The sequence below is a fragment of the Elephantulus edwardii genome, unplaced genomic scaffold (genome assembly GCF_000299155.1).
Source record: "Elephantulus edwardii isolate Elephantulus edwardi_28Jun2011 unplaced genomic scaffold, EleEdw1.0 scaffold00258, whole genome shotgun sequence".
NCBI classification, from domain to species: Eukaryota; Metazoa; Chordata; class Mammalia; order Macroscelidea; family Macroscelididae; genus Elephantulus; species Elephantulus edwardii.
The window spans coordinates 2,612,056-2,633,163 of record NW_006400008.1 but is presented as its reverse complement, the minus strand read 5'-3'; the positions used below and the strand labels follow the sequence as shown (position 1 = coordinate 2,633,163).

The following is a 21,108-nucleotide window of genomic DNA, read 5'->3' as shown; positions in this document are numbered from 1 at the left end:
GTTCTTTGAAAAGGTCAACAAAATCGATACTCCACTAGCAAAACTCACAAAAGAAAAGAGAGAGAAGACGCAAATAATCCGAATAAGAGATGAATCAGGAAATAACCAAATTATGACAGCAGTCATGCTAATTAGCAACTTACTTTATTTTTACATAATAAAAGGAAATGTGTATTATAAGAAATACATCTCAAATATTTAACCTATTCAAGTTCTGTTCTAATTTAGGAATTAGTGCTCAGGTTGCAGGTAGTATGTATGTAAAGTACTCTTTTGGTTAAGCATGTATTAGTACAGACTGCTATTTCTGGAAGAATTCATAACAAACCATGAGTAGTAATCACCACTGAAGAGACAAAAGAATTAGAAGACTTAGGCTTTATATGCTTTTTTAAAATTGTTAATAGTATTTTGCATTTAATTATAAATGTTTCTTGTTTTGCCTAGGCTTTTCTTCTTAAGTGGTCTTTTTATCTTCTCTGGTTGTCTTTAGCCTTCTGTCGTCATTTGAGAATATACCTTTCACTCTGCCAAGGACTGTTCCCCAGGTTCACACATTTACCGTTTTCCTGGTAGCCCTTTTGTTTTAGTCAAGCTAACTTTATTATTCCAAATATATGCTATAAATGGTTTATTAAATAACACATATTAGAGGGTCCAGAGAAGTATCCTTTCTCGTGGAAAATAGTAGAAATAGTTTCTCAAGTTTTATTAACAGACTAGAAATTTTAGTGTGTTTTACATTATTAGAATTGTAGAAGAAGGATTATGAACGTAAACATCCCCCCTCCCCAACTGAGATAAAATTGACTACATAAAGCTCATTTGTTAAAAGGGTTCAGTTAATTGGTTTCTACTTTATTTACAACAAGCCCTGGTCGGTTAAGTGTTGGGCTGATAACTGAAAAGTTGCCACTTTCAACTTGCTGGCAGTTCAAGCCCGCCAGCTGGTCCATGGGAGAAAGATGGGATAGTCTCCTCCCAGTTAGATTCAGAGACCAGAAACCGGCTGAGGGCCACTGTGAGGTGAAATCAGCTGTATGGCATGGGGTGGGTTGGTATATTTACAATGCTGTGTGTATGTGTGTGTGTGTATATATCTATATATATCTATATAGATATATATATATATCTATATAGATATATATAGATATATATATATATATAATTAACATGGCATTTTGTGTCTAGTTTCTTTTAGTTAGCTTATGTTTAAATGTTTTAATACATATTGTACAAGTGATCTTCAAACTCAGAACTCATTCTTGAGTCACAGCCAGTACATAGCTGACCCTCCAGAATTATTCTGAGGCTGTTAATTGCATGACAGATTGCCATGTTTCTCCTGTGGAACCACTGATGGATTTGAATTGCCAGAGAAGTGCAACCTCTGTGTTAGCAGTGCAGCTGCCTTTGCAGCTGCCTCTGAGCTCGTTCATCAGAGTTCTCCAGTCTCTTAAAATAGTTTTGATTTCTCTGAAATTGGTAATAAGGTCTCTTTTTTCATTTGAGAGTCTAATAACTTGTCTTGTCTCTCTTTATCGTCCTCCGTAAAGATTTATCAGTTTTGTTAGTTATCTCAAACAAATTTAAGTTTGTCATGTTTCTTTATTATTATTCATTTTTGTCATTATTTTCCTACCTTTTCATTGCTTTCCTTTCTTAGTTCCTTAAGTATGAAGATTAGATTATTGATTTTTTTTTTATTACTCTTTTGTGTGCATGTACCGTCAAATCAGATCTGACTGGTACAGGAGGAGATTGTCCCTCCTTCCCTGGCAGAGCATCTGGTGGGTTCGAACCATGCGCCTCTGGGATTGTAGTTGCAGTTCCTTGCCACTAGGCCACCAGAGCTCCCCTAGAGTATTGATTTTTGATACTTGACTGTTAATAGACGGGTCAGAACTTTTAAATCCACTCAGAGGTACCTGGAAGAAAGACCTGGCTAGCTCAAAAAAACAACCTTAAAAAAACCCTCCTGGAACACAGCTCAATTCTAGCTCAGGAGATTACCATGAGTCAGAATCACTTCATTGACAACTTTTCCCCCCTTCTTTCATTTTTAAATGCAGTACATTTAAATGTAAAAAGAGGTGTGAATTTTCCTCTTTGATTACATCTCACTGCTTTCATTGGCTTTTAAAATATGTTCTAATTTATGTCTGTTGCTTATGTTCTTTTTTTCTTCTATGTTTCATTTTCCACATTGTCTTCTGCTGTAGATTGTGATTTTCATTCTTCATTCCATTGTTGTCAGAATATATGTTGCAATATTGTAAGTCTTTCAAATTTCTTGAGTCTTGTGTTAAGCCTTAAATATGATATATTGTCAAGAATATTTTATGTACACTTGGGAAGAGTTTGTACTTTGTTGTTGTTGATATTGTTGTTATGTGCTGTTGGATACTACTCATAGCAACACTTCTACAAGAGTTCGGAACCTTACCCTTTTCTGTGCCATCCTCATCCTCTTTGATATACTTGAGCCTGCTGCTACAGTCACTGTGTCAGTCCATCTTGTCTAGGGTCTTTCTCTCTTTGCCAAACCTCTTCCTTTCCAAGCATAATGACCCTCTCCAAGGAATGTTGTTGTTGTTGTTATCTACTGTCGCATCACCTGCTATTCATAGAGATCCTGTATACAATATTTCTCAATGCTGCCCTAACCTGAGCGAATCTCACTGGCTCTGACACACACCTACCTAATTTACACTGCCCGAGTTGCCATGTCAGTCAATCTTATCCAGGGTCTTCCTCTCCTACACTGTCCTTCCACCCTCCCAAACATGATGTCCTTCTCCAAGGAGTAGTCCCTCCTGTCCACGTGCCCAAAATATGTGAGACAGAGCATCAAGGAGAAACTTGGTTTCACTCTTTGTAAGATAGACCTGTTTTCCTGATGGTTCAGTACTCTTCTACAGCATAACTCAAAGGCATCAGTTCTGACATTCGTAGTCATTATTTAGCTCTCTGATGCATAGCAAGTCTCTAGACATCATTGCTCCTCAGCACTTTGGAGAGGTCCCTAACAGCAGACTTCACCAGTGCAATTCATCTTTTGATTTCCTGACTGCTGGTGCCAAGAGTGTTGATTGTGGAGCCAAGGAAGCTGTAATTGTTAAAAACCTTACTCTCTTCTCCATCCATCATGTGCTTCCATTTGGCCCAGGGGTGAGAATCTTTCTATTCTTGATGTTGAGCCTCAAACTATATTTAAGGCTACAGTCCTTGATCTTGTGCAACAAACTCTTCAGGTTCTCCTTATTTTCAGCAAACAAGGTTTTATCATCTGCGTAATGCAGGTTGTTGATGAGTCTTCCTTGAATCCTGGTGCCACACTGCTCCTGAAGCCCAGAATATGTGGGATGAAGCTTCTCCATCCATGCCTGTAAGGAGCACTTGGCTGCACTTGGTACAAGATATATCTGTTTGATCTTTTGATAGCCCGTGTTTTGTTCTAAAGTTGTCTAAAGTAGTTGATTTGTATTGTCAAATCAGGTATTTTCTTTCTGATTTTCTGTTTGTTCATCTCTTATTGAACGTCTCCAGAAATTATTGTCCTTTCATATCTGTTGGTTTTAACTTAATTTGGGGACTCAATTATAATGTTTGTATCTCTTTGATGTCTTTTTATATTTATCAAATTTCTTCTGTCTTTAGTTATACTTGTTTTCAGATTATATTGTCTTAAATTAATATAACCATTTCAGTTCTTTTTTGTTGTTATTAATTTGCATAGTATATATTTTTCTCTTCCTTTCCTGTTAACCTGTTTCATATATCTACTATAGACAGCACATGGTTGGATTATATTTTCTTTTTCAAAATTCATTATTGCCGTCTTTGCCTTTTGATTGAAATGTTGAGTCTGTTTATATTTAATTTCCGAGAAGGTAAGATTTTTATCTGCCAAGTTACTATATGTTATACCTTTTTTTATTTATTACAACTTTTTTGTATTAGATATTTTTTTAGTATGCAATTTTAGATCCTTTGCCATTTGTTTTACTATATTATTTTAAGTTATTTTCATGGCACTTATCCTGTAGACTACAAGTAACATTCTTACTTGAACAATCTAGTAGCTTAGTAGTGTAATTTCAATGTATAAGGGAACTTTATTTCTAAGTCGTAATTTTCTTTTCCTCTTTCATGGTGATGCTACTGTCATTAAAAATTACATCTTTGTCATAAAAATTACATTTTGCTCACCATATATGCCCATGAACACAGTTTTACTAGTTTATATGATTCTGATTTGAATCATGTAGAATCAAAAAGTTCAAAAGACTGGGAGGAGGGTAGAGAGAATAGTGCAACAATGAATGAGTGGAAGCCCAAAATCTCTGTAAATGTTTATGAAAATTAATAAAATATAATTATAGAAAAAAAAAAGAAGAGTACTGAATATCTCACAGATTGTCAAAAGAATAAACAGATATGTCTTGGAAAAAAAAAGTTCAAAAGAAAGAACCTATTAGTTCTTTTATTAGATAGTTATCTTCACCAGTATTGTGTTTCTGCATATAGATTTGCATTTTCGCCTCATGTGCTTTTATTCTCATGTACACAACTTAACATTTCTTACAGTATAAGTTTCCTTGCAACAACTTAGCTATTCTTTTTTTAGTCAAAAAAACTTACTACCATCCCTCCAGCTGCCTCATAGCTGACCCTCCAGCAGGTTTCCAAGTTTAGAAATCACATGAGAGGAAGTTGTCCATCATTCTCCTTTGGAACCATTGGCAGGCTCAAGCCACCAGAGGTGTGTGGTGTTAGGATTAGCAGTTTAACTCTTATAGACTACATCATGAGAGTTCTAAATATTTCTAATATTTAGATAAGTAATATTTTCGTATTTAAGTAATAATTTCATAATAATGTTTAGTTACCAATTATAAATTTATTTGAAAGAAGGAAAAAAGCAACAAAAAATTCCATTTAGTCCCTAACTCTGACTAGTTACAGTCAAATATTGTGTTCTTGTTTCTCCATTTTTATATCCTGTTTTAGCACAAACAAGAAATTACATTTACACCTCAGGTTGTTCTGAATGTTAACTGCACAGCATCTGATGTAAGACAAATGGTGTTAATGGTATTAGCTATGATAGTTGATATTATGATTCTTTCACAAGATCTTCCTTTTTACTTCTTTCACATTGTTGTTATGTGCTGTCGAATTGCTTGCGACCCATAGCAATCCTATGTACAAGAGCCCTAAACCCTGCTCTATCCTGTGCCAGCCTCACTGTTTCTTATATTCCTACTTCGTTACCCCAATCACTGGATTGATCCATCTCACCGAGGGTCTTCCTCTCTTGCACAGTCCCTCCACCCTCCCAAACATCATGTCCCTCTCCAAGGACTGGTCCCTCCTTGTAACATGGCCAAAACATGTTAGACCAAGCTTTAGAAATCCATTTCTCCAAGTAGCAGCCTGGCTTCACCCTCTCCAGGATGAACCTGTCCTCCTAGAAGTCCATGGTATATTCAGCTCTCTTCTCCAGCACCACAGCTCTTTCATTTTACTCTTTTATATTTTTAGTATATGAAGTTCTGTTTGATTTTTTTTTCCTTTATCCACTCCATTAACTTTTACTGAAGATCAGCATTGTGGCACATATGCTGCTGGTGAGGGGTTCATAAGCACCTTCTAGACAGACGGAAAACCAAACCTAGTTGTTAGTATAATAATTATTAATAATAACCCAAACCCTGTCCTATTCCGCCCATGTTCACTTCCTGACATACTAGATCCCAGTCACCATATCAATCCAACATTTCAATCCTCTCCCTCACCAACCCTTCATCCTTCCAAGCATCATGTCCTTCTCCAAGGAATAGCACCTTCTAGCATGATGCCCAAAGTATATGAGGCCTAGCCTCATCATTCTTGTCCCCAAAGAGCACTCCTGCTGCACCCTTTAAAAGACATATTTGTTTGTTCTCTTGGCCATCCATGGGATGTTCATTGTTCTTCTCCATCACCACAGCTCAAAACCATCATTTATTTTTCTGTCATCCTTATTCATTGTCCAGCTTTCAGATGCATAGCAAATGATCAGAAAGTTCATGGTCTGAATCAGATGCACCGTAGACCTCAAACTTCTCATTGGAAAAGCTCAATATCAGCAGTCAAAACTAGGCCAATGCAGACTGTGAGTCAGATCATCAATTAGTCATGTGCACGTTCAAATTGAGGCCGTAGAAAAGTAAAATAAGTTCACAGGATCTTGATTCAATTCCATCTGAATTTAAAAATTATTTTAGGAATAGCTTTGAGACATTAAATACCAATGATCAAAGTCCAGAGGAGTTGTGGGATGATACCAAGGATATCATCTATGAAGAAAGCAAAAGAAATTATTATGAGCATTATTTATATTACAATATTATTAATATTAGTAATTGTTAATAAAATAAAAAATAAAGAGTTGAATATGTCTAAATATTTCCAATCCATGAGGCCAAAGTAAATGCGTGGTGGTATTCTCCTTTTTTGCCTTCACCTTTAGACTCTCCAGCTTAATTGCCCTTTGAACTTGGGGAAGAAGATGACAGGGTGAAAGGAGCTTAGTGTATTTTTAACAGAGACAATACTTTTTATTTTTACTTTGAGACTTTATTCTTAGGGTCCTAGTTCCAACAATCTCCACTTCTTTTTTCCCCCACCTTCTACCATTCTTAATAAAAAGACCTTACAGAATAGAATAATGCTGGCAATTAAAATGCTTAACACATCTTCCACAGAAACTTAATGTTACATGTTATTTTCTTCATTCCTGTGTTTATATTATATTATATTGTATTCTATTATACTGTATTAATTCTATTCTATTCTATTCTATTCTATTCTATTCTATTCTGTTCTATGAAAAGTATCAGTGTTATGGACTTGTGTGGGTACAATTTGGCCACTATATATATCATTACTTTTGTATAAAAATGTCCAATGCTCTCTATATTTAACTGATAGGATAATATAACCAAATTGATTTCTTGGTTTTGTTTGTTTATTGTGTGTATTTATTAAGTCTTACTTTTCAATTAACTTTAAAGTTTATATTTAAGTATAATTAAATTTAAACCTATCTGATGTACCAAAGAATCCCATTTGTTTATTTACTGATTAAGGCTTTTTGCTTTGTATACTATTACTGATACTATGTTGTTCTTTTTTGTATACAATATCTTAACCAAATTGTTTTTAAATGAACATTGAGTTGGAAAATCCTTGGGATTATGTATAAAATGAAAATGTGTATTAGATTACCAGTTAATCATTGTCCTAAGCCAGCACCCTATAGGGAGCATAGTATTTTTGTGCTTTTTAATATCCATTTTTACAGCTGTATTTTAATGACTATACTTTTGCTTTTAGATCATTTGGGGAATATTTTTCATCTTGGTTGCATTGCTGTTTGTAATTTCTCTCTTTCTGTCAAAGTAAGTATAGTAGATACATTTTCTAAAACAATTATAAAAATCCTCAATATAACTTCCCTGTATTAAATTCCATTAGTGTAGCCTATTCATCTTAAGCAGCTATATTTTTTGAAGTGTTATCAACATTAACTTGAAAAATGATGATATAGATTGAATAATAGCACTTCTTTATTCTATGTCCATTTAACAATGTCTGTAAGATACTTAAATGAGATTTAATTTTTATTATCTGTGGTTTTAGTTTATTTGCATCCTTAAGTTATAAAAGTATTCTTTCTAATTTATTTGGAAATATGCTAGTGGTTTTTATATATGTATGCTTTTAAACTTTATGTAATATATATGTAATTTCTTCTAATTTTAGTTTGGATAAAGCTCTTCATTCAGCTGGAATAGATTCTGGTTTTATAATTTTTGGAACTAATCTGAGTAATCCACTAAATATGCTTTTACCTGTACTGCAAACAGTAAGTAAAAAGTCAGTTATTTGCAGAATATGCTTTGGAACCTTGGCTAGTTTTTATTTTTGTATGGTTTTTGCAGTGATAGGCTATTTTAAAACTGAGTATTCCCTTAGTATGAGGGGATGGGACTGTAGACCAGGGCCTGGAGCCTCCACTCTGGGAGTTTGGCTTCTAGCTTGCAACTCAATGACAGTCTTGCCTGGTCATGTAAGGGGAGGTTTTGGGGTTGTGTTTGATGTGTATTACTGCTCTTCTCTCCCCACCCCCAAGAGCAGGTGTCCTTGAGCCTGTGGCCAAGGGTGGAGGTCTGGTAGAAGGTGTGGCTTTAAAATCCCACAGCACCCAAGGGCCATGGGCAATATTTATTAAATTTCAAATGAATATTCCTTAAATGACACAGCAATCTTTTGTCTGTTTGCTGAACTGAACAACTTGGTGTTGCACACTGCTTCATAGTCTTGTCAAATACCATAATGGTTACCCATCATGTATAATGTTTAGATGATCTTCCAGATTGATTTATGCTGGGAAACAGGAGTGGCATCCACTTTGTAAACTAGATGCCTCTGGAAACTCTACAAACTCACTAAACTCTATAAATGTACAGAAATGATGTTAGTTCTAGAACAGAGTTCAGGTCTTTTGTGCAAAGCCTACTTTAAGTTGTACTCAACTTGACAACACTTAACCACTACTAAATGAGACTAGTGCTGTTATATCTGGAGGAACACTTCCACTTCGCATATCACTCTTTGTCAATATGCTGTATGAAGTAACCTGGGTTTACTGTGATGCTGAACCTTGCGCCATTGAGGTATCAAATGCCAGAATGGTTTCCCAATGTGGACAGTGTTTGGTAGAGCTCCCAGTTGTAAAACAAGTTTAGAAGCAGGAGTGGCATCCACTTCGTAAGCCACATGCCTCTGGAAATTCTTGGTTGCATTGCTGTTTGTAATTTCTTTCTTCCTGTTAAAGTAATTATAGTAGATCTATTTTTCTAAAACAATTTTAAAACTCCTCTAATATAAATTCCCAGAACTTGGAGAAACCATAGTTATGGAAAGGCATTGGGTTTTTTGTTCATAGAGTTTCTATGAGTTGTGCTCGACTTGACGGCAAACAACAACTACATATATATATATATATATACACACATGCGCACACACACGTATATATACACACCAACATATTGTTCTGAACTTTCATATCTTACATTGTTAAGTTTAGGAATCATTATAAAGTTTTAGGTAGACTTTTTGAAACTCTTTAGTCTTCTGTTTTTTTCCTGTTTTTAGAATAATTTCAATTTTACAGACTAAATGAACAGAAACACATGTATACTTCCAACCCCCACCTCAATCCAGTTTCTCTTGATATTAACATTTTTGTTTTAAAAATTAACTTTTCTATTAGTTTGCATTCAGTCATGTTGTGCTTCATACAGTTGTTCCCATATAATGTGTTTTATAAAATTAATCACCATTAATCTGTGCCCACTGTTACCCTCCCCTTTTCAGTCCCCACTTGATCTTTCCTAATTCCTTTACCTACTGCCTCTGTGCACCAAAATCAGCAACCTCATGATTTTCCTTCCTCCCTACCCTCTCTTCCCTTTCCCCTTTGGACATTTGTACACATATTACTTACTAGTTATCCTTATTTTTAACAATAGTGGTCTTATGCAGTGTTTGTTCTTCTAAGACTGAGTTAATTCACTCAGAGCAGTACTCTTTAGCCTCTCCCATGTCATATAGTATTTTTCAGAATCATTGCTCCTGGGTGCTGCACAGTTATTCATTCCATCATGTAAATGTACCACAATATTTCAATCCATTTGTTTGTTGGTGGACATTTGAGCTCTTACTATGTTTTGCCAGTGTGAATAATGTTGTTATATAGATCTTCATTTATATCTCAGTTCTAATTTTCTAGGAGTATATTCCTAGCATTGGGATAGCTGGTTTATATGGAATATCTATATTCACCTTTTAAGGAAATGCCAAACTGCCTTCCAGAGTAGTTATACCATTTTACAATTGTATGAGAGATTTCTCCACATCCTCTCAAGCGTTTATTGCTTATTGTCCTGTTAAACTTTGCCACTGCTAAATAGAGTAACATGTTACCTCATTGTAGTTTTGATTTGCATCTCTCTCATTGCCAGTGATTTTGAGCATTTCTTCATGTGTCTTCCTCCCATTCAATGTGATCCTCTCTTGGTTATGCATTTCTGGCTGTATTATCCAACATATTTATTATACCCTGGGCTTTCTAAGTTTTGTTCCATTCTGTCTCTTATGATCTTTATAGTTTTGACCTCTGCTCCAAGGTCTCTGATCCATCCTGAATTGATTTTTGTGTATGGTTGTGAGATGTGGGTCCTGTCCAGTCTTGCCACTACCATTTGTTGAAGAGGTTGTTATTTCCCAATCTGATAGGCTTGACTTCCTTGTTGAACACTAGGTGACTGTGGGCAGGTGGTTTAATTTCTGGGTTCTCAGTTCTGTTCTATGGCTGTGTAGTTGACTTCAGATCAGAGCTTGCTACTCCTCCCACTTCATTCTTGTTTTTCAGAAGTGATTTTCTTATTCGGAGTCCATTTCCTTCCCAAATATACTTGCTGGTTGCCTTTTGCATCTCTTTGAAAAATGAATTTGGTATCTGTATGAGGATTCTGTTAAATATGTAGATTGCTTTTGTAGGCTTGTCATTTCTACTATATTGAGTCTTCTTATCCATGGACAAAAATATTTTCCTGTTTATTTTGGTCGCTTACTGTTTCTTTCAGTAATGTTCTGTATTTTTCCTTATAAAGGTCTTTTGTGTCTCTAGTTAGGATTACTCCCAAGTATTTCAGTTTGTGGTAGGCTGTTGTAAATGGTATTGCTTTCTTAGTTTCTTTTTCTGTGTCTCCTCTGTTACTGTAGAGGAATCACATTGAATTTTTTTTTTTTTTGGTCTATTGATCTTGTATCCTGCCACTCTACAAAATTGGTCTACTAGGTCTGTTTTTTCTTTAGTTTTGGGGGGCTTTTGTGTACACTATTATATCATCTGCATATTGCAACAGTTTTACCCCTTCTTTGTCAATTTGGATGCCTTTTATTTTATTCTCTTGCTTTAACTGCCCTAGCAAGTATTTCCAATAAACTATTCAACAGGAGTGGTGAAAGTGAGAAACCTTAGCTGGTTTCTGTTTGCCAGTGGAGTATCTTTAGTCTTTCTACATTGGCAGTAATATTAGCTCTTGGTTTTGAATATATCCTTTTTACTGTGTTGAAGAAATTCCCCTTCTATTCCTATTTTGTAGAATGTTTTAATTAGAAACAGGTTTGGATTTTGTCAGTGATCTTCTCTGTATCAATTGACAGGATCGTATGGTTCTTTGCTTTGCTTTGTTGATGTGTTGAATTACATTGTTTTTCTTATGTTGAAACATCCAAACCATCTCTGCATATCTATTATGAATCCTACTTGGTCGTGATAGATTATTTTTTTTAAGTGCTGTTGGATTCTCTTAGCAAGAATTTTGTTAATGATTTTTGCATCTATATTCATGAGAAATAATGGTTTGTAATTTTGTTTTTGGGTTTTTCTTTTAATGTTTTGCCTGATTTTAGTATTTAGGTTATGCTTGCTTCTTAGAATGACACTGGGAGTGTTCTTTCTTTTCTATTTTTCTAAGTAGAATTGGTGATAGATCTTCTCTGAAAGGTTGATAGAATTCATCTGTGAAGCCATTGAAGCCAAGACACTTTTTTTTGAGAAGTCATTTTATGACATAGTTTCTAATTTTTGTGCTAAGTCTTTTCAAGTGTTCTACATCAATCCTTGTCAATATAGGTGAGGTGTGAGTTTCAAGGAATTTACAGTTTCCTGTAGGTTTCCAAATTTATCAGACTATAGCTTTTCATAATATTCCAGTATTATTGATGTAGTATCATTTGGTTCTATTATGATGACACCGCTATCATTTCTTATTCAAGTTAACTGTGTCTTTGGCAAACCTTACAGAAGAAACAAAACAGAAGACACAGATATCTTGAATAAGAAATGATAGCGCTGTCATCACAACAGATGAAACAGAAAACAAAAAATAATTGAAACCATTAACAAAACTAGCAGCTGGTTTTTCAAAGGGTTATGAGTATGGGTTTGAGAGGGGCAAGGCCCTCCTCTATCAAACCATTCTTTCCGGTGTCTGGCTTAGTCTGGTGGGGCTCCCTCCCCACTGTTCCTGTAATTATCCTTGGTGGTCCTGGTACACAAAGCAGCCAGAGATCAATTTCCCTGTCAGGCATAACTGTACTCTCTATGTGGTATTTTGTTTTCCATTTATAAAGACTTCATTTCTTCTATATGTAAATGAATCTGAAATTTGTTATAAAAATCTTCTGAAGGCAAGTGATGCCAAATAATTTGGTAAATTAATAGGTGTGATGTTTTATTTGACTTTTTTTTAATTATGGGAAGTAGTATATTACCACACTAGCCTAGTGATATATTAGACTCAATATTTTAGCATTTACCAAAAATCAGAAATGGATTATTTGGTTAATTTTGCATGATTCTTTGAGCCTTTAATGTTTGTATATTATGTTTAATTATGTTGCTTTTTTTTCAGGTTTTCCCTCTTGATTATATTCTTATAACAATTATTATTATGTACTTTATTTTCACTTCAATGGCGGGAATTCGGAATATTGGTATATGGTTCTTTTGGATTAGAGTGAGTACAATATTCATCTTTTCAAATTGTTGGCTTTATAGTATAAATGATAGCTAGGTACAGAAAGTGATGAATTATTAAATTTTTCATTTCATATTAACAAAAAAGAGAGAGTGTATGTGTGTGTTTGTGTATGTTTAGGGCAGCAGTAGCTCTTTGCTGAGGGAGACCTGGTAAGATATCTACAGATATAAAACAAGCCAACTAACTAGCCAATCCAAGAGAAAGATATGGGCAGTCTTCTACCATAAAGATTTTCAGCTTTGGAGACTTGATGGAGGATAGCTATGAGTCACACAAGACACAGCAGTGGGTTAGTTAATGTGAAATTAGAAATTTTACTTCTAATTAAAAATTAGAAGAAAAAAATTGATTCAGCTAAGAGGGACTGACTCCAGTGGGTAGAAGTCAAGGATTGTTTTAAAAATCTTAAAGTACACAGAGCAGCCACAAAGATTTATCTTACCTGAAATACTGGTAGTAGAAAGCAAGACCCTCTGGTATAAAAGTCATAGTGGTAATTATCTTTAGTGTGGCTATGTAGAAACCCATTGAAGCACAAATGGATATACTGGCTCTCTAAAATGTCCTTCCCTGTTCAGAATTAAGAATGTGCTATGGATTGAATTATATACACACAAAATATGTCTTATAAATCTTACAGATCCTAACCTCTGTGTATAATTTTAATCCTATTTGTGAAAGAGTTGCGTTTTTTTAGGTTGATTAGTTAGGATTAATGTAGGCTGTTATTTAAGTGCATCTCTCTTGAGAAGTAAAAGAGATTAAACAAACCAGTAGAGGAGAGATGAAGTCAAATAGTTGCAGAACACATGGAGCCAAGAAGCAGAAACTGAACAAAGATCTTTCTCTACAGTCATTAGAGAAAGAAAGCCTTCCTCCAAATCTGAAACTTTGAATTCAGACTGAACCAAGAGAAGATGTCTATTTTTTAAAGCCATTCACTTGTGATAGATAAGAGTACTGCATGATTTGAACAAGAAATAGTTTCTTCATAACCAGATTGAAATAAATTTAAAAAGTTTAAAGGAAGTTTACAAAGTCTAGACTAGTTTTCAGCTGGGGAAAAAAAAAACAAAACCAAAATATCAGACAACTAATTTCTCCCAACAAACTCAGTTAAATAACGACTTAAAGTATTATTCTCTAGCTCAAAAATACAAAGTTTATTGTATCTGTAATTCTCTTAGCTTCTCCCTCGTGATTGCAAAATGGCTGATACAGATCCATTTATTCTACTTATATTTCTCAATACTGTAGCTAAGGATAAAAATTAATAGGAGAAGATTTAACCTTTATATTTTTAAAACAAGACTTTCCCAGAAATCTCCAGGAGATTTCTTCTGTAAGGAGTTCAGTGTTAAATAATAATAAATATCTAGCATCCAGGAAAACCTACAACCAGGAGAGGATAAAATAGATGAATGGGACTTTATACGCATCAAATCCCTATGTTGTTGTTGTTGTTGTTGTTGTTAAGTGCCGTCGAGTCACAGGCGACTCATAGCGACCCTATGAAGGAGAGTCCTTGACGCTTGGGTGCCTTTCATCCTCTCTCCAAGTTCATAGGGTTTTCGGAGGCAAGCTATTATGGAAGTGGACGCCACTCCTCCTTCCACGCTTGTTCAATCGGGGAGCTCCACCCCACTCTCAGTCCGCATTGGGGAGCCAACCATTAACGCATTTGACACATCCGTGTCACAGTGTTCAGCCTCACAGCAACCACAAGTGACCGCAGGATGGCAACTTATCCCTATACACATCCAAAAACTTTTCCAACAGGGTAAAAAAAGAAGCTACAGATGGGGGAAAAAAATATTTGGTAATAATGACATGTCAGACAAGGGACTTACATCTAGAATTTATAAAATACTCGAGCACCACAACAAGATAGAGGTAAATAACCCAGTTAAAAAATGGACACAGGATATGAACAGACACTTCACCACAGATGACATTCAGATGGCAAACAAACACATGAGAAATGTTCAAAATCCCTAGCTCTAATAAGAGAGTTGCAAATCAAAACAACGATGAGATATCATCTCACCTCAGTAAGAATAGCAAAGTTTAACAGAACAGCAGACATCAAATGTTGGTGAAGTTTTGGAGAAACTGGAACCCCTTTTCACTGTTGGTGGGAGTAGAAAATGGTGTAACCATTATAGAAGGCTGTATGGCGCTTTCTCAAAAAGTTGCAAATAGAAATACCATTTGACCAGATTTACCCTAAAGAAACCATAACTGCTACCCAAACGGATATATGCACACCCATGTTTATTGCGGCTTTGTTTGTAATAACGAAGAGCTGGAAACAACCCAAGGAACAACAAACAAATGGATAGAGAATCTCTGGTATAAGGCACACAGTGGAATACTATGCAGCACTGAAAAACAAGGAACTCATGAAATATGCAAAATGGATGACCCTGGAGGACATTATGCTGAGTGAAATATCTCAGTCACAAAAGGACAAATATTGCATAGGGCAACTGTTGTAAATGAGACTGATATTAGGGTTGAGGGAGGACAAAAAAGGGGGGAAGGAGTGATTTATACTGCATTGAAACAGATGAGGGAGAGATCTGTTTAAAAGGGATATGTGATTGGGTATTATTGTCATTACAGAAGTCCAGCGTGAAGGCTGCATAGTAGAGTGGACTTGGGGGGAGGGATTGCATAACAATGAAAGAGTTTTTCTTTTCAAGGAGAAAAGTAACTTGGGGGGAAGGGGTGGGCAGGGAGAAAAAATGCAACAGACAATGACTGGAAACCCTAAGTCTCTGTAAACTTTCATTAAAATTAATAAAAAATATGTTAATAAGAAATATAAAATAAATATCATTCTCTTTAGTAGCTGTAATGAAAGCTGTGAAATGTCGATTTTAATTGAGTGTATTATCATCCTATACGTAATTGAAATTCTCTTACAACATGTCATAATACAATCTGGTAGTCAAATAAAGAAGAAATATTATAGTAGCTAAAATATGTGTCTTGTCACTGAAATGAAAGTCATTCAGATTTCTTATTTTTTGTGAAAATGTCTACCATCATGGTGATAATAAGTTTTGTTTGAGGTTATGAGGACATACAAGTAATACATAGAAAATAATGTAAATATGTAACATACCTGTTATTGTCCAGCAATACTAAAGATAGCTATAAATGTTAATATTTGTAGTTTAAACTCATGCTAATCTTTAAATGAAATCACTGGTATTTCAAAATTCATTTTAGCTTATTAAACTACTCAAACATGCTATTCTTGTACTAAGTGTAGAAGATTTATCAGAAAAAAGACCATAGGAATAAAAGGAGTAGCTCTAGTATTTTTGTTTTTAATGAATTACGTATTAGGGTCTTTTGATTAAGATCCTTTACCAAGACTTCGAGAGAAATAAAAAGTAAAACTTTATAGCTTTATAGGGAAAAATTTATGTTGTTATTTAAGTGTTATGTAATTGTTTGGAGTTATTAGTATTTTGGGAGGGAAAGGAAATGATTGAGCTTTGTCAGTCTTTTCTCCTAACATAAAGAAAGGTGTGACTTCATGCCTGATTCAGAAAGCATATTGCTGATAGGTTGCCATACCACTGTCCTTTTCCCTTTCAGTTATATAAAATCAGAAGAGGTAGAACGAGACCCCAAGCACTCTTGTTTCTCTGCATGATACTTCTGCTCATTGTCCTTCATACAAGCTACATGATATATAGTCTTGCTCCCCAGTATGTTATGTATGGAAGCCAAAATTATTTAATAGAGGTAAGTACAAAATTTAAATCTTAATTATCTTGATATTTTTAAGTTGGTAATATTTATAGTTATATTGTGATCTAAGAAGGATGGAATAAGATAATTAGCTCATATTAAATCTAATATTGCTTACACAAGTTTTTTGTTCCAATTTTTGAACTATATTTATTTCATATTCTTTCTGGAGTCCCTATGTAGTGCAGATGGTTAATGTACTGGGGTTAGAGATTTGAATTTTTCAAAAAGCCCCTTTAAAGAAAGACTTGAAAATTTATTTTCAAAGAAAGTAACCTTTGGTAAAACTATGGCACTAATTTGATCTGTAAGCTTCCACCTAATCTCAATTAAGTATAATTAAGAAAACAAACCAAAAAACCGTATGGAACACAGTTCTACTTGAACACATACAGGATTGGTTTGAATTGGAGACTCTGAAAACTTGCTGGAGGGTTAGCTGTGTGTTGGTTTTGACTTAGCAACATATACAACATATACCTACTCAGTAACAGTATATTTTGAATGTAATGCTTGATCTAGAAATATGATTTGTTATCTTCAGAATAATCTTTATTGCTTGTCAAAACACCTAAAGAATTGTTGTAAATACCCATAATTTTCAGATTTATTTTAATTCTTTTTCTAATTCAAATTTTACGATAGAGATCGTTTTTAGAATATTTGATAAAAGAGTACTCCTATTTTTGCTGAATTAATTCTGACTCATGGTAATTCCATCTGTGTCAGAATTTTTATTAGCTGATTTTCAATTTTGACTTGATGGCACACATCTCCACTACGATGCTTAATAAAAATTATTACAACTCATTCACTACCCTTATTTCTGAATTAGCTAGGTTTGAGTGGGTGTTTTTGTTATATTTCAAAAGCTTGATAACTTTTTAGAACAAAACAATACCACCTCAGCAATTTTTTTTAATAAAAAAGTTTATTGCCAAGCGTTTCTTCTGAGGTACCTGTGAGTGGACTTAAATCTCTAACATTCCCACATGTGTTAACACATTAACCATATACGCCATCTAGGGACTTTATTTAAGATCCTTGTAGGTGTGTAAAGTTCAAGATTATTGTTGTTGTTGTTGTTGATTGCCGTAGAGTCAAGCACAACTTATAGTGACCCTATGAACAAAAGGCCTGTAGCCTTTCTATAGTTATTGACATTCATCAAAGTTCATAGAGTTTCCAGAGGCAACATTTGTTTAAGAAGTGGATGAGTGTAATATTTACATTTTTTTTACTTTCCAGAACAATACCAGTTATGACGACCATAAAGGCAATTCCACCATTTCCGTGCCAAAGAGATGTGATGCTGATGCTCCTGAAGGTAAAGCAGGTTTTGTCCACTAACTTCAAGTGTGTAGCTCTTTAAATGTATGCTCTGGTGGTGTAGTTCCTGGGAAATTACACAGCTAACCCAGTGGTGGTCCATGTTCAAATAAAAGATGGACAGTCTCCTGCCATGTGATTTACAACTTAGGAAGCCCATTTCTCAGGTCATCTATGAGTCATTTCCAACTCAGCAGCAATGAGTGAGTTGATGAGAGCTCCCTTTAAAATAAAATCATTGTTGTAGAACAAAGTATTTGTGAATGTTTGAATGAAAAATTAAATTTGTTTGTAAACTGTCAAAGGACTATTTTTAAAAAGAAAAAAAATTTAAATTATCTGGCTTTTATTAACCATTTGGTAACTTTGCTTTACTCTATGGTGAGAAAGGAACTGTTATTTAGTAAATAGGAATTGCTAAGGCTCTTCAACAGAATGTCTTTGTGTTGACATAATCTCCCCTCGGGAAAAGTTCTTACAAATTTACTATGTAAAAAGTACCTAGAGGCAGTCATTACTTTTTCTTAATTAGTATAAACTATAATAAGAAATCTCAAAGCTCTCTCCCAGCAGGTACTGGTATGATTATTCTCCATCAGTGATTAGAGACTGGTTGCCTGGGAAAGACAGATTGAAGGATTGGCTTAGAATTGGGAGTATGAGGGGAGAGGACCAAGGATAAATGGAAATTGAGATTCAGTCACATATTCAAGGATGCTTTGTAAAAACATGGAGGGAGAAATACAACTGTGTGAAAGAAGTGGAATCAGAAGAGGAGAAACAAATATGGTGGGGATAACTTTATTATACCTGAATAAAATAATTGTAAAAGTTTTAGTTAAAAACTTGCATGTAACAATTCTACTTTGATACTGTAGTCTCTGATTTTTCACATTGAAATGCACACGTGAATCACAAGTAGGGTAGATAGTTGATTTGCTTTGAGTTTTCATTTTTATGAAAGTGAAAGTGGAATAAAGAAATTACTTTTTAATTGGTTTTCTTTTTACACTAAGGCAGGGGATGATTTTTAATATTCTGATCTTCAAATTACTTAAATTTAAGAAATTGAAGCTTTAGCAGAGAAACAAATCAGAGTTTTAAATATGCCATTGAGTCACTTGCAACTCATAGAAACCCTGTGCACAACAGCTCTGACCCCTGCTTTATCCTGTGCCGGCCTTATTGTCGCTGACACACCTACCCCATTATCACAGTGACTGAGTCAGTCCATCTCTTCGAGGGTCTTCCTCTCTTGAGCTGTCCCTCCATCCTCCCAAGTATGATGTCCTTCCCCAAGGACTGGTTCCTCCTTGCTACATGTCCAAAGTATGTCAAATGAAGCTTCAGCATCCTTTCCTCTAAGCACCAGCCTGGTTTCAGCCTCTCCAGGACAAACTTGTTTGTTCTTCTAGCAGTCCATGGTATATTCAGTACTCTACTCCAGCACCACAACTCAAAGGCATCAATTCTTTCTCTATCATCCCTAGTATTGTCCAGCTTTCACATAACAAGTAATTGTGAAGACTATGGGCTGGATTAGGCACACCTTAGTCTCGAGACTGATGTCACTGCTCTTCAATACTCTGGAGAGGTCCCTAACAGCCAACGTTCCCAATGAAATTCATCTTTGATTTCCTGACTGCTGGTACCAAGAGTGTTGATTGTGGAGGAACAAAGCAAACTGAAGCTGTTAACAATCTCAGTCTGTTCTCCATATAACATGATACTGCCAGTAGGCCCAGTGGTGAGAATCTTTATTTTCTTGATGTTGAACTTCAGTCCGTATTAAAGGATACAGTCTTCTGCAGCAAGCACTGCAGTTCCTCGGTTTAAGCAAACAGGATTGTGTCATTTACATAACACTGGTTGTTGATGAGTGCCACATTCCTTCTCATAGAGCCCAGCCTCCCCAGTCATCTGTTCTACATATAGATTGAAAAGTTATGCAGATACATCCCTGATGTACACCCTTCTTAATTTTAAGCCATGTAGTGTCTCCTTGCTCTGTTCTGATGATTATCTCCTGGTCCAAGTATATGTTTCACATAAGCACAATTAAGGGTTCTGGGATTCCCATTCTTCTCAGAGTCAGCCACAGTTTGTTGTGATCCACACAGTCAAATGCCTTTGCATAGTCAGTGAAACACAAATAGTTGTTTTCTGCCAAGAAAACAAATATGTCTGTCTTACAGAGGATGAAACCAAGTCTCCCTTTGAACGCTAGGATTTTGAACCTCAGCCTCACTTACTGTGGGCAGGTGGTCAGGAGAGATTGGTCCTTGGAGAAGAACATCATGCTTGGAAAGGTGAATGGACAGCACAGGAGAGGGAGACCCCAGATGAGATGTATTAATACAGTAACTGGGGCAATGGGGGTGGGTGTTCCAGAATTCGTAAGACTGGCTCAGGATAGGGAAGTGTTCAGAACTGCTGTATATAGGGTCGCTATACATTGCAGGTAACCCAATGGCATATAACGACAATAACAGACTATGACAAGTTTGGAAGCAGGAGTGGCATCCACTTCCTAAACAACATTCCTACAGAGACCCTGTGAACTTTGATAAATGTCAATAGCTGTAGAGGGGCTTCAGGCTTTTTGTCACTGAGTCGTGCTTGACTCGAAGGCAGTCAACAACAGCAGCAACAACAATTCTAGATGGGTCTTGGCTAAAAGCAGAGAGTACAACAACTTCAGTCTCTTCTCCATATATTATGGTGCTGCCAGTTGGCCCAGTTTTATTGGCCTACAATAAGCAGAAGATACAACTTTACTTTCTGAAACTGAGGAAGACCTGAAGCACTTGCTGCAAAAAGTCAAGCACTGTAGTCTTAAATATGGATTGAAGCTCAACATCAAGAAGTCAAAGATTCTCACCACTGGGCCAGTTGGCAGCACCATAAGAGATGGAATCCAGCATTAGCTATATCTATAAAAACATTTCTGTTGACTGGCCCTTTGAACTGTTGCCTTGCAATATAAAAACATACTTCATAAAATTATGATTTTTACTTAATCATCAAAACTGGGTTTTTTTCATTCTTTAGTACATTTATAGACTTAATTTGACTGTGGCTAACGGGGACATAGTGATAGAACTAAAAAAAAATGAATTTGGAGTGTCAGTAGATTTTTTTTTAAATTATTATTAGTGAAAATTTACAGAGACTTTGGATTTCCATTCATTCATTGTTGCACTTTTCTCCCCTCCCAACTGTCTGCCCCCTAGTATACTACCCTCTTGGAAAAGTAAAAGAAAACGTCTTTCATTGTTTTACAAACCGTCCCCCAGGTCCACCCCACTTTGCAGCCTTCGCTCTGGACTCCTGTCATGACAAAAAT

At 35.4% G+C, this 21,108-nt stretch overlaps 1 protein-coding gene across 1 annotated transcript in view; it reads left to right on the top strand.

Annotated features, from left to right (window-relative positions):
• The window catches only part of LOC102845799 (probable lysosomal cobalamin transporter-like), a 167,070-nt gene that overhangs the window by 124,224 nt on the left and 21,738 nt on the right, over positions 1-21,108 (top strand). The window contains exons 10-14 of the mRNA XM_006899478.1: positions 7,384-7,448; positions 7,813-7,915; positions 12,537-12,641; positions 16,278-16,427; positions 17,682-17,760. Of these exons, the coding sequence (XP_006899540.1) occupies positions 7,384-7,448; positions 7,813-7,915; positions 12,537-12,641; positions 16,278-16,427; positions 17,682-17,760 (502 nt within the window). The remainder of the gene's footprint in view (positions 1-7,383; positions 7,449-7,812; positions 7,916-12,536; positions 12,642-16,277; positions 16,428-17,681; positions 17,761-21,108) is intronic.